This window comes from Poecilia formosa, unplaced genomic scaffold (assembly GCF_000485575.1).
Source record: "Poecilia formosa unplaced genomic scaffold, Poecilia_formosa-5.1.2 Scaffold515, whole genome shotgun sequence".
Lineage (NCBI taxonomy): Eukaryota > Metazoa > Chordata > Actinopteri > Cyprinodontiformes > Poeciliidae > Poecilia > Poecilia formosa.
The window spans coordinates 254,451-266,973 of NW_006800454.1; the positions used below are offsets into that span (position 1 = coordinate 254,451).

Below are 12,523 nucleotides of genomic sequence, written 5' to 3' on the forward strand. Positions count from 1 at the left end.
TAAGAATTGTGCAGTGAAATTTGCATTAAAGTGGAAATGTTTTTGTCATTGGTGAAAAATATAATGTGAAACAGACATTCAACAGAAAAGTAAAAATCAGATGTTTACTGTGTGGAACTTCGTCACCAGAAAACGAGCTCGTCTCTTAGCAACCGGGTAACAAATATTATTGTTCAAAAAACATACGATTTCTTCTGCTCTTACTAAGAATTGTGCGGTTGGTGAAATTTGCAGAAAATGTTATTTGTCATTAGTGATGGATAACTCACTCATCTCAACAATTTAACGACAAACATTGTTGATCTGCTCTTTTGATATACCATTTATCTGCTTAGAGACAAGATTTGTACAGTTGATAAATTTAGCAGAAAAGTAAAAATCTTTTCTCTCTCATTGGTGGTAAAGGTGTTATAAAACAGACATTGAACACAAAAGTAAAAATCAGACTTTGACTTCGTGGCAGTTCGTTACCAGAAAACCCGCCCGTCTCTTCGATCCGCTGCACATTTTTCCCAGCTCCCTTGCAGCACGCTGTCCATACACCACATAAAAATTACATCAGAGCCCTCATCTTTAAATAGCCTGTGACATTTATTGATGGACTGAAGTGGGTCCTCTCTGCGCCGGTTCGGCCCGGGGCCTATTAAAGCAATTGAGTCTTCTTTGCATTCTGCCTTTGAAGTGTTGGGAGAATGGCTGCGCCCGTCCAGACTGCGGTTAATCATTAGTCATAGCAAAGCGCTCTGCGTGAAAACGGCTGCTTTTATGGCGGCGGCAGGCGCAGCATGGGGCATCGGTTATGAAGCTCGTAGATAATGTCTTCTGGAGGGAAAGTGTGTTCGTGCGTCGTCTTTTTGTTCCCTCGGGGCATTAAGCATCACGCTGATGATAAGGAGTCGTCTTCTGTGTGATGATGTGTGATGTGCTAGTCATTAACACTCTGGGTCATGTTTCTTCCTCATTATTTTGCTCCGGATGTAAACTTCTACAAAGGCTTTTGGCCCATGCTCATGTTCTGATGTTCAGATATGACTCCTGCCTCAAGCAACTTTGTCTTTTTTTATTATTTTACTTGAACAAAACAGATGTGCAGCAGAGCTCTGCTGGGAGGCACCTGCCATGTTAACAGCTGGATTTTTTTGGTTAGCCTCCCAAATCTGAGCTGTAAATGATGCATCTGATCGGTTTTTGTTCCTTTAAACCCACAGCCAGGTTCTGCTCTATGTTCACTCCTGTTGAAGGGAGTCATTCCTTTCCACTGTCGTCACATGCTTAGTCGAAAACGTGACGAATATTGCCAGGAATCGTCCCGCTTTATGAATGATACTTCAGAAAACCAGCAAGCACCGTTAGCATCTTACGAGGTGGCGTGCCAAATGCTCAGTGTAATAAACCCACACCACAGTGGAGGAGCTGATGCTGCCTGCAGCGTTGGACATGGTCTCAGTCATGCTGGATGACAAAAGTGCTCCAAAAGTAAAAACTATCCCTCTGTGCAATGACACTGTTGCCAGATGTATAAATGACAATGCTAACGATCTTTAAGGTCAGCTGGTAGATAAACTCAAAGAAAAACATTTTTCCTACAATTCAACTAAGCGACCGACTGCAACAAAGACTGTTTGTGTTTTATGTATGTTTTGACGTGATAAACTCCCTGTGTGAGGATCTACTTTTTTGTAAATATGTCAGAAACAGAGGCACAGCTGAAGAGCTGTTTGAAATCCTGCACTGTTTCCCGACTGAGAATGGGCTAAAATGGGAGAACTGCATCGGTGTTTGCACAGACCACGGCAGGGATGAGAAAAGGAGTTCAGACACTCATCAGAAAGTGGAGACACTGTGTTATACATAGAGAAGCACTGGCTTCAAGGCCCCTTTCCTCTGAATTAAATGAGGAATCACAGGTATGGTCAGTTTTATAGAGTCTTCTCTGCCATCTGTGAGGAGCTGAATGTCAGGCTGTGCTGTTTCACAGTGAAGCACGGTGGCTGTCATGAGGAAAAGTTTGGTCCCGAGTTTTTGAGCTCAGAGTCGAGATGAGAACGTTTTTGGTCCAGGAGCACAAGCATGAAGTCGCAGAACAATGTAGTGGTGAGAACTTCCTGGCGTAACTGGCCTTCCTGAGTGACATAATTGGAAAGCTTAACGAACTGAATCTACAGCTTCAAGGCAAAGATAAACGCCTCCCTCAGGCCACAGGCAAGATCAACTCTTTCACTCGAAAGCTTGCAATGTGGGGCAGACCACTTTGACGAAGAAATACCGATTCATTCGAGAACCTGCATGAGTTTGACACTCCTGACTATGATGCCACCTCAGTGATTCCCTGCATCAAGCAGCATATTTCATCATTGATGGGATTCTTTGGGAAGTACTTCCCTGACGACAGCTCCCAGTTTGACTGGGTCAGAGATTCTGTCAGTGCACCAGCTCCTACTGGTTTCAGCTCTGCAGAGGACATGACATCTGAGCACTGAGTGCAGAGAGGGAGTCTCAGGGCAGGAGGCTGTGGGCATCATGTCTTTGAGAGACTGGCTTCTTTGCTGTTGCTGCACTAAAGACCAAGTACAGACCTTTATTCCATAGGTGACCAGTTTATTCAGGTATCAGTTAATTCTGTGAGATTCTGTGTTTTATTGTGGATTTACTACAGAGCACAACGGTTTCTGCTCAGTGTTGTGTATTTTTGTCTTAGACTCCTTTGTTCAGATTCTTGTGGTTTTCTGTGTGTGAGCGAAGAAAGCAAAACGTAGTTTGGTCATGTCTGACATCTTTTAATCTGCTCTTTGTTTCCTCTTCCCTGTAAATAAAAATCAATTGTTTTACCACCTATTCTATCATTTAGAGATGTTTGGTCAGGACCAGCGAACATCTCAATCGCCCTTCCTGAATCCTCTGACTGTAGATATCTGAAGGATTTCAGTCTCTGCTGCTGCTTTGATCGCTGCAGCTTCATTTGTGCAGGAGTTAAATGTCACTCCCAGTTCGTTCAGCTGCGTGTGCGATTGCAGGAAATGGGCATCATGGCTCCCAGTCTTGTCTTGAGCTCAGCGTGGTTCCCACCTTGGGTTTCCCACATGGAGAGCGGAAAATAAAGGAAGTTCCTCTCCCGCTGTCAGCTGCTGCCTCTTTATCTGCAGATAGTTTTTATTTAGCACAGAGAAGCTGAGGAGAGTCAGAACTAAAGCATAGTAAAGCAGTTCCACTGTGCTGTCTTTATTAATCAGAAACATGCAATAAAAATGATCATAACCTTTATATTTGAGCTGAAACAGTTTTGTTTCGTTAGTTGATTAACTTTTGTTTGTTTTTTTACATAAAATGAAGCAAGAACACTATTATTCTACCTCCTTTTGATTATATCACTTTCCTAACTAATTTACATCCCAAGCAAAACATTAACTATTCTTAGAATGTTATTTTTACCACGGTTAAATTTTTTTCATTCAGTACAGCTCAGTTTTTGCATAATAATGGTTTATGTGGTTTATGTTTTAAAAGTTTTCCCGCCTTTTTCCAGAGGGAGCAGAAAGGCGGGAATCGCCATAGCAACAAGTGCTTCAGTACTTCTTGCTCAGCAGGTCTTTTTTTCTTTCTAAATATAATCATCAACTATAATTCAAGTTCAAAATTACTGATTGGATGAGGAGAATGAAGTTGATTTTCTCCGTTTGATACTTCATGTAACCTATTTTAGTTTAGCGTTGTTGGTTTATAAAAAGAATAAGATGGTTAAGTTTATTTGTTTCCCATCTGAGTTAAATTAAGCGAATGTTTCTTGGATTCTCCTCCTCCTTCGTTCCACTTTAATAAGTCTTAACTGCGTTTGAGATTAAGAGACTTCCTGTTTCAACAGCTCCAAAGTAATTACAGCCAACCCACTTTCACTCTTCCACTCACACACACATAAAGCCCCAAAAAGTTGCTCCCATATTTAATTAAATGCAATCATTTCACCATAGTGGGAAAAAAGAAAAGGCTTATTAATCTAATTAGGAGACTCTCCAAGCTCTTTTCTGGAGTGTGTTGGAGATTGGAGCAAAGTGTGAATCTACATGTTTGGATCTTTTATTTCAGTGCGCCGCGTTTCGGTGGTGATATGTATCGGCCTTTTTACGGCGGCTCTGAAATGACTTTGCTGTGCTGTGAATACGGCCGGCAGCTGCTGTAATAACCACGGCCCGGACAAAACGTAATTATTTCTTTCAGCTTCCGTTTGCTTAAAGCAAATTAGCCGATGCGAGGGAGTGAATTAGTAGTTGAGCAGCAGGACATGAGCTCTGGTTTTGTGACGGAGTTGGTGAAATTTTACTTTGATCTTAGACTTGCTTTTTATCATGATCCTTGATTTTATTCCAACAGCAGCTGAATGGTTAGTTTTTATAGTCTTTGTGATCCTGTTCAGCCACCATCGAATTATATCTTGGGATATAATATTTTCATAACACAGCCCTCTCTGGTCAGTGGACTGTTTTTCCATAGTCATATCTCTAAACGAGCCACGCTGCTACATTTTTTTATTATAAAAGACTAAGATTATCTTTATCTGTTTTTAGCTTTCAGCTTCAGTGGTAAGACTCTTCCATCTACTTATCCAGTTTTTCTTTGTTTTTCAGTAAATAAGACTCCATTTAAAGTCTTTGTCATGTCGGTTTGTAATGACTCAATAAGTTGCCTCTGATTGGTACCATCTTCTTGAATCATACACACAGGAAACCTTTCAGATTAAAGGGATCAAAATTACCTGATGTTTTCAAGATGTCAGACCATCACACTCCCTCTCCGTATTATGCATGTCCTGTTTCATATTACGTCCACTTGTTGACTTTTGACTAGAACCAGACGTCTCCGTGCTGCTGGCCTTTCTGCTCCGGACATCAACCGGCGTCAAACTGCCAGCCTGTTGCTCTCATGGGTGGAAAAGGAGGAGGACAATTTAGGATGAAAGAGATTGAGGAAAGCTTTATTTTTTATTTTCCTCTTTTCTCTCCAGCAATCTTGGGAAATGTTCTTGAAGAGAAGGAAGTTAGAGTTTAGTGGAGAAGTCGGTGATGACAGCTCTGTTGCCTCGGGGAGAAAAATGTCTTCAGTTTCTCTTTTCCTAGATATTTTCTTTCTTTCTCTATGATGTTTTTTTTTTGCCGAATTTTAAATCCTCAAGTGTTTTAAATCGGTTTTCTGCTGCTTTTTCTTGTGTCTTGTTAAACTACATTTGCAGTGGGTTGTAAAAGTCCTCATACCCGATAAACCTTTCCATATTTTGTCACATTACAACCACACACATAAATATATTTAATTGGAAATTAATGTGGAATACCAACACAAAGCGGTGTTCAACTGTGAAATAGAGATCCCGCCCCCTTCTTCCTAAAAAGCTGGTAACTATCGATGACTACCATTAGTTTTAGCTGTCAAAATAAAAAGGGTCGCAGTGCTTTGCTACTAAATGTCAACACTAACATCTAGATAACAAGGTCAGGAAAAAGTTTTAATTTAAAAAAAAATAGCGAGGCGGAGGGAAGTAGTTTAGCTACGCTAGCTTGACTATGACAACTGTAACATGTAGATGTGCTGTGGAATCCTGTGTGTTTCAGTTCAAATAAAAAACATCAGAAAAAGCGACCCACACACCAACTCTAACAGATTGTCAGTAGAGCAAGGGTTTAAATTAGCTAATCTGCTGCCACTGTGTTAGATTAGCTAACAGCAGCGGTTAGCTGGTCTACAGCGATCACTTATTAATAATCTCAAAATGAACATCAAGGAAAAAAACATCAAATCCTAAATGTTCTTTGGATGGAAAATGTTTGCATGTTTTTTGGTGTTTAATCTTGATACATGTAGAGGTGTTGTCAGTTGCTATGGCAACAAGTGTATTTGTAGCATAGCCAACAAAGAGAATGATGAAGAATGAGTGTTTTCCTGTGTTATTTTCCCTTTCCTGTGGAGCACTAAATTAATAATCCCTACACCTCCAGGTTTCATTTTGTTAACCTGATTGTTCTACAGAGGCAGCGCAGCTTCGGATGGCAAGGAAAAGAATCGCCTTCATGCCCTCCAACGTTGTGCACACGTGCAAAATCTCCAGATGTAAACAATAACATGCAATATGTCTGCGCTTCTTTATGTTCATATTTCACCTTAAATTCCTGTGAAATATGTTTGTTTGTGGCTATAATGTGCAACCTGAGGTGACTGTTCCTAGACAAACACGGCTTCAGACTACAACTCCCCCTTCTCTGGTACTCCAGTAGACCTTTTTCATTTTTCTTCCAGTTTCCTAATAGAATTTGAATAGTGGACCTGCCAGTCCCAGCCAGGACCTATCGATCCCTTCCAGCATCTTTTCCTCCCCCCTTTAGGATAATGGATTGCCATCACGTCCTCTCCGAGCTCCAGCCCCCTTCCTCAGCGCCTGTTAGTACAAATAATGGCTAATCAATATGCGCTGGAGTCCCTGCAAATGTCGTTTTAACACTTGATTTATGCCGAGCTCTTTCTTAGTCCGTTTGCTTACCAGCCAGTCCATTTCACCAGTTGCAGTAAAGTCCTCATCTGGACCTTAAAGATGAATGCTTTATCTGGACTTTCACACTGTTGGTAAACAGCCTGGCGCTTCGGCCTCTGACTTCGACATGCAGATTGGTAAAGATTGTCAATCTGAGATCATCGCTCAAACTCTAATGGCTGATCACTCCATCAAGATGGGATTTTTCTCAACTTTGTCAAGTCTGCCGCTTCAATCATGGTGTGTTTGATGTTTCATCCATACGCGATCGCTGTAGCTAATGCGATTTAATGAGCAGGGAGGTCCGGCGTTAAGGATGAGTCGGCTGAGCGGCAACGAAAGCTGACGGGCCAAATATGTCAGAGTTCCTACGTTGTCTGGAGGAGGAGTAGTCAGTGCTGGATGAAAAAGAGGAATGGAAAGATGGTTGTTTTTCAGAGGTTATACTGTCTAAAAGTCGTATCAATCCATTTGTTGGTCTGTCGGCCATTTAAACGTCCATCTGTTTGTCCAGTTATCCATCCATTCATCCATCCATCATTCTACCTGCCCATCTGTCTGTCCATCCATCCATCCATCCATCCATCCATCATTCCACCTGCCCATCTGTCTGTCTATCCATCCATCCATCCATCCATCCATCACTCTACCTGCCCATCCATCTATTGATCCTTCCATCATTTTTCTTTGTCATGTTTCTGGAATCAAAATCAAAACTTGGCCAATATATCTGTCCAAAATCCCTATTAAATATTTTCTATTTACACCTTAAAAGTGGGTGAATTGACAGAAAACTCTGCAAAATCTGTAATTTTAATGTAAAAAAAAAGTATCCAGCATCTCAGATTTTATATATGTTGAGGTCAAGCACCAAATTCACTCAAAAGATTGAACAATAAAATGTATAATGTTTTATTATAATTGACTGAGACACATTTCCTGGCTTTAAACAAGCTTGAAAAGAAATAAAAATGCAAAAAAGCAAATGTAATCTTTTTGTAAAAACAATCATTCTTTCTAGACCTTTACGTGATGCGCCCAAAAATACTCTGGTCATATGGAAATGTCTGTATAAGCAGCATTTAAAGTCTTGCCTGTTGGTTAAATCTTGACTATCTGTTAACACTTACTGCTCAAAAGTTGGCTTATATGGAGTAATTACTGCAAAAGCTCCCAAACAACAAAAACAGGCGGTGCGTTTAATATCCAGATTATCGTTTCCATGTTTTGAAGCACAATGTGTCAGAAAGTTTTGGTTTTACTCCCAGTTTGAACTCTTTCGGCTCCTTATTTGGTTTCACTTTGTATCACTTAAATAACAAGTAATCCTCAATAAAAAGGAGCTTATGAGTTTTTTACAGTGTCTTTTCCATATTTTAACATTTAATGCCACATGTATCACATCCTGATTAAGTGTGCTAATCCCTCCCAAAAAAACACAAGATTTGGCTGAACACGCTCCATCATTAACACTAATCCACGCTCCATCCCTGCCATGTTCCCTCGTCTATTTCAGGAGCTAATTTCTCTGTTTTCCCTGTTGAAGAGAACAACTTGTTGGACTGAAATAACGCTTGCATCCTGTCAAATTTTCTGGATTTTTTTTCTATTTTGTTTTTACCGCTTCATGGACGACGAATTTTCCAGTGATCGCACTCTCACAGAAGCAGGTAATGACAATTATTTATATGATAATAGCTGTTGTAGTTTTACTTCCTAGACGTTTTCCTGGATTGTGCAATTGCATTTGCATGTATAGCTGCAGGTGGTGCGTTTGTCTCGCCTGGGAGGAACAGGAAGGTGAAGATTTGCAGTTCAAGGCAATGCAGAGGAATTAGTCACACAGCTCATTACAGACGATTGCTTTTGTCTGCACACGTATGTTCAAGTTGGTGGTAATTACAGGTCATTGCCTTGTCCTTTTGTGGCAAATTTTACCATGGAGACACAACAAAGCTGCATATGCAAATGGAGCTTTTATCCAGACACGGTTGCAAAATTACTACTTTGCAACAAACTTCATGGAAATGACAAATGCGCTCTGTATTTGATTGGATTTTCCTGTGAAACTGAATGGCATCAAGACAAGTTGTAGCATGTTTTTGTTTTGTTTTCAATTTGTCTGAATGCTACCTCTTAGTCTCAGAAAAATCCTACAAATTCAGGTAGATTTAGTGTATTTTTTCTTTAAATAATTTACCCTTTAAGTCAGTTATCATTCATTGGTGGGCACACTTCTGCTAATGTCTTGTTTAGCATTTTAACGCTTTTGCTAACTTTGAAAATGTTTAGCGCACTTGGCTTCCCCTAAATTAATTTTTCCTGATGTTTTCTAAAGTGCTTACTGACTTGGCTGTTGAAATTTTGTTCAGTTGTTCAAGTTTACGGTTATATTGATGCTCTTATTTTGAAGTTGAAGACTGTTTACCCAGCAGAAAATCAATTTAAGAAAACCTAAAAACATTTTCAAAGTTAGAAAAACACAATAAAATCTAAATGAAAATGTATTTTTGCCATTAGCAGAGATGTGCCCACTATTGGCTTTTACCCATTATATATCTGTATTTATTTGTTTACTTGTTATACTCTTAAAGCCAATTACCAAGAAATTATAACTGAAATCAGAGACAAAACGTCCAACTCAGTAATGGAAAAAAATATGGTAAAAGATTTTGTTTTTATTATCATTTTAGTTTTCTGTTTCTTGGAAAGGAATCATAAAAATATTTTTAGCTCATACTTAATCTCATTTTATAAATATGTTTAATTTTAGATTTTGGATCTGCTTTATAGATTTGTGGGCGGGGCCTCATCTACCACCAGCCAATCAGAGCAGAGCGTGACTCTTTGCTGTTGCAAAATGTAGCAAATAAAACCACTTGTCTCCATTTGTAGGGAAATCACTTAAAATATAACTACAAAGCTGTAATAATCCCAAATTAGCCAAACTTTGCTTGTTTTTGCTAATGTTTTGGAGTATTTTATGTGTTTTTTGCTTCTTATAAGATATTTTTTGCTGGGTTAGATTTACTCTTTGTGTTAAGTGTTAAAGAGTTGCCATTTTGTGTAGCCATTGATTTTCCTTGTAGCTGGGAGCTAATGCGATGGATAAAGAAAATCTAAAGAGAAATGGGGAATAAATTTTATTCCAGTCCATTTCTGGACCTGCAGCAGATATAAAAAATCTAGGAGGCTAATAAACGAAGGATAAAGTGCTTTAATATGCACAATCAATTCAACATCTCCAGCCTGGGCAATACGATGTAAAATTTATTAGAAGTGATTGAAGAGCTTTATTCCTGGACAAGATGGCCACCATTAGACGCCATTACACAGCAGCTCAAACAGTATGATTAACAGTGCTTCAGTCAGGAGTGGGGGGCCCTGAGGATCCTTCCTCTGTCTGGTCCGAGCCTTTAAAATGCCCCTCTGTCGCGGTGAGGTCACTCCCAGATCAAACAGTCATTGGTCTTTCTGTTGGAGCTACATGGGCTCTCCGCTAATGGCAAACAGGCCTTTTAAAGTGGCACTCTTAAGCCAAGTCTTACCCATAATGCCTTATTTATCGTCCCCTGGCTCGCTGTGAAACCAGGCTGTGTCAGCAGCTGGCTGCAGGATCTCCAGGGATTAATTCACTTCATGCCAGGACGTAGTCTGCACCCCCTCGCCTCCCTCTGTTAGCTTCCCAGCAAACAGGGTGTCATGCTCTGCATCCACACGTCACAAAATGCTTAGACAGGTGATTAACAGGTGCTTTTAGATTTAAAAGTGAACTATTATGTGTCCTTGAACAATTTATATGTCTATGCACTATACAATATAGATAATGAGATTTTAGTCTCAACAGTTCTGTATTTTTTGCTGTTTTAGGACCTCTTATCACTTTAAATCCAAAGAAGCTGCTGCTGGCCACGCCCCCTCAACCCAACGTTTACACTCACACATGAAAATGGCTGCAAACAGATCCGCAATTATACAACCGTACATCTATGAAAAGCATTAGTAAGGCCTCCTACACAACCAACAAAGATGCAGCAAGTGGTTTCTGGATGGAAAGTCAACAGGATGACACTTGTCTTTTCCAGCAGGTAATGGCCTTCACTGGGGTTGCTAGGCAACGGCTCTGTGTCCATGGTATGTGACTTAATAATTGAAGGTTTTGAGGTGGCTCATTTTCCAGACACTAAAATCGTTAACTTATTGCCAGAAAATATCTGGGTGTTTTTGTCGGCGATTGGGCCGTTTTTATCAGGCCCAAATGGAAGCACAAAAATGTGCATAATGTGAATTTTAAAGCCAAACTTCCTCACACATCCCGACCCTTCTGATTTCTTTAAGTCTCCACTGAACTCTTCGTCCTTATCTTGAAATATTTTGTCTTTTTCTTTCCCACATCCTGTCCTTGACTTGTTGTCGCCGTCTCCCATACCCGCTCCAGCTCAGCTTTTTGCTCCCACTTGAATTAAAAGCGAATGAGGATTCCATATCCAGAAACTGAAAGGCTTTTATATTTTCCTCCTTTGGGTGGAAAATCCATCCGCAGAATGCTTCGCCTACTTTCATGTCCTGTTTAAAGTTGGCAGTAGAAGCACATCTTGAATGTTTCAGGCGCACGTGGTTATAAATGCGTTTAATTTGGCATTGGAAGCATTGGCGTTTACCCCAGTAAGCTTAGGCCCAGGCTCTCTGGAGTTGGTGCATAAATTGAAGCATTTGTTTTCTTTCTCGGTTTGTTTTGAACAGAAGCGTAAAGGAAAGATGAAATTAGGTTTACATTTTTCATTTTCTCTGGCCCTTTTGTTCTTTATCAGTCGTTATCGTCACCGTACCTGCCATTATCCTTCCACCTCGTCTCTTCCCTCTCCAGCTCTTTATCTCCCACCCTCAGCCATCTTCCTCTGCGCTGTCTTCAAACAGCGATCCCGTCTCTGGATCTTGACAGCGCTCTCTGGATGGTGAGCACCATCCCTGGAGGGATTTGAACCGTGGCGAGCAGCGCTGACGGGTTGTCTGATAGAAACCACGTGACGGCCCTTTGAGATTTCCATGGGTGCTCTTTGATGGGGCATCTTTCATCTAGGTGTCTTTTTGTTGCATCAGGCTGAGACACGGCTCCGTTTGGAGATTATCTTTGGTGGCCTTGTCTTTAAAATTTCAAATTCTTAAAAATGTTTGAGCTAAATATAGTTAAGGTTGTGGTTTTAATTCATTTTTGTCCCACTTCTAAATGAAATTATCATCTTAGAACAGTTTTATTTTCACATTTTCAGGTTATTTTTACTAAAAACATCACAGAAAACATGAAAATGATTCTTTAAAAAAACTGGCAAAGTCTTAATGACTGTTTTTAGGTTCTTAAAATGATCATAAAACAGATTTAAAAAAATATTTTTATTCAAAACTTTCATCTGAAATATGAAAGTGTTTAAATATTTTTTTTATTCATGAAAAAACTTGAGTCTTAAAAGTGACTTTTTGTTTGTAGGTCCATGAAATTATCATCTTAAAACATATTTTTACATTTTCCATTTATCTTTTCTAAAAAACAATTCATCTAAATCATGAAAGTGTGAATAAATCTGTGTTTAATTATTTTATAAATAAAAAAAGTCTTACAAATGTCCAATTTGTTTGTAGGTATGTAAAATTATGATGTTGAAACATTTTCTTTACATATTCTGGTTATTTTTATTTTAAAAAATAATTTTAAACATGTAAATCTGTTAATACAAACTGTTTGAGTCTTAAAAGTGACTTTTTGTTGGTAGGTACTTTGCTCTGACGAAGCAAAGAACAGCAGTATTTACCTCCTGCAGCCTCACATGTTGTATATAAACACACACAGACACCCTGGGTGAATTCGCCCTGACAGGACGGCTGTCTGTGCCGTCAGGCCTCCATCCTGAGGGACTCCTGCTGCTCCTCCTGCCTGCCTCCAAGACGTTTTGACAGGAGTCTGGAGCTTTTTTCTGCAGGCAGGCAGGCAGTCACCTCAGTGGGGACCTGACTGCT

At 39.8% G+C, this 12,523-nt stretch overlaps 1 protein-coding gene across 10 annotated transcripts in view; it reads left to right on the top strand.

Moving 5' to 3' along the window:
- pard3ab (par-3 family cell polarity regulator alpha, b) overlaps positions 1–12,523 on the top strand; it is a 249,256-nt gene that overhangs the window by 208,643 nt on the left and 28,090 nt on the right. The window contains exon 23 of one of the 10 annotated variants that reach the window (XM_016664833.1): positions 8,159–8,181. The exons of the other annotated variants lie outside the window; for them this stretch is intronic. Coding sequence (XP_016520319.1) covers positions 8,159–8,181 — 23 coding nt within the window. The remainder of the gene's footprint in view (positions 1–8,158; positions 8,182–12,523) is intronic. 10 annotated transcript variants of the gene reach the window in all.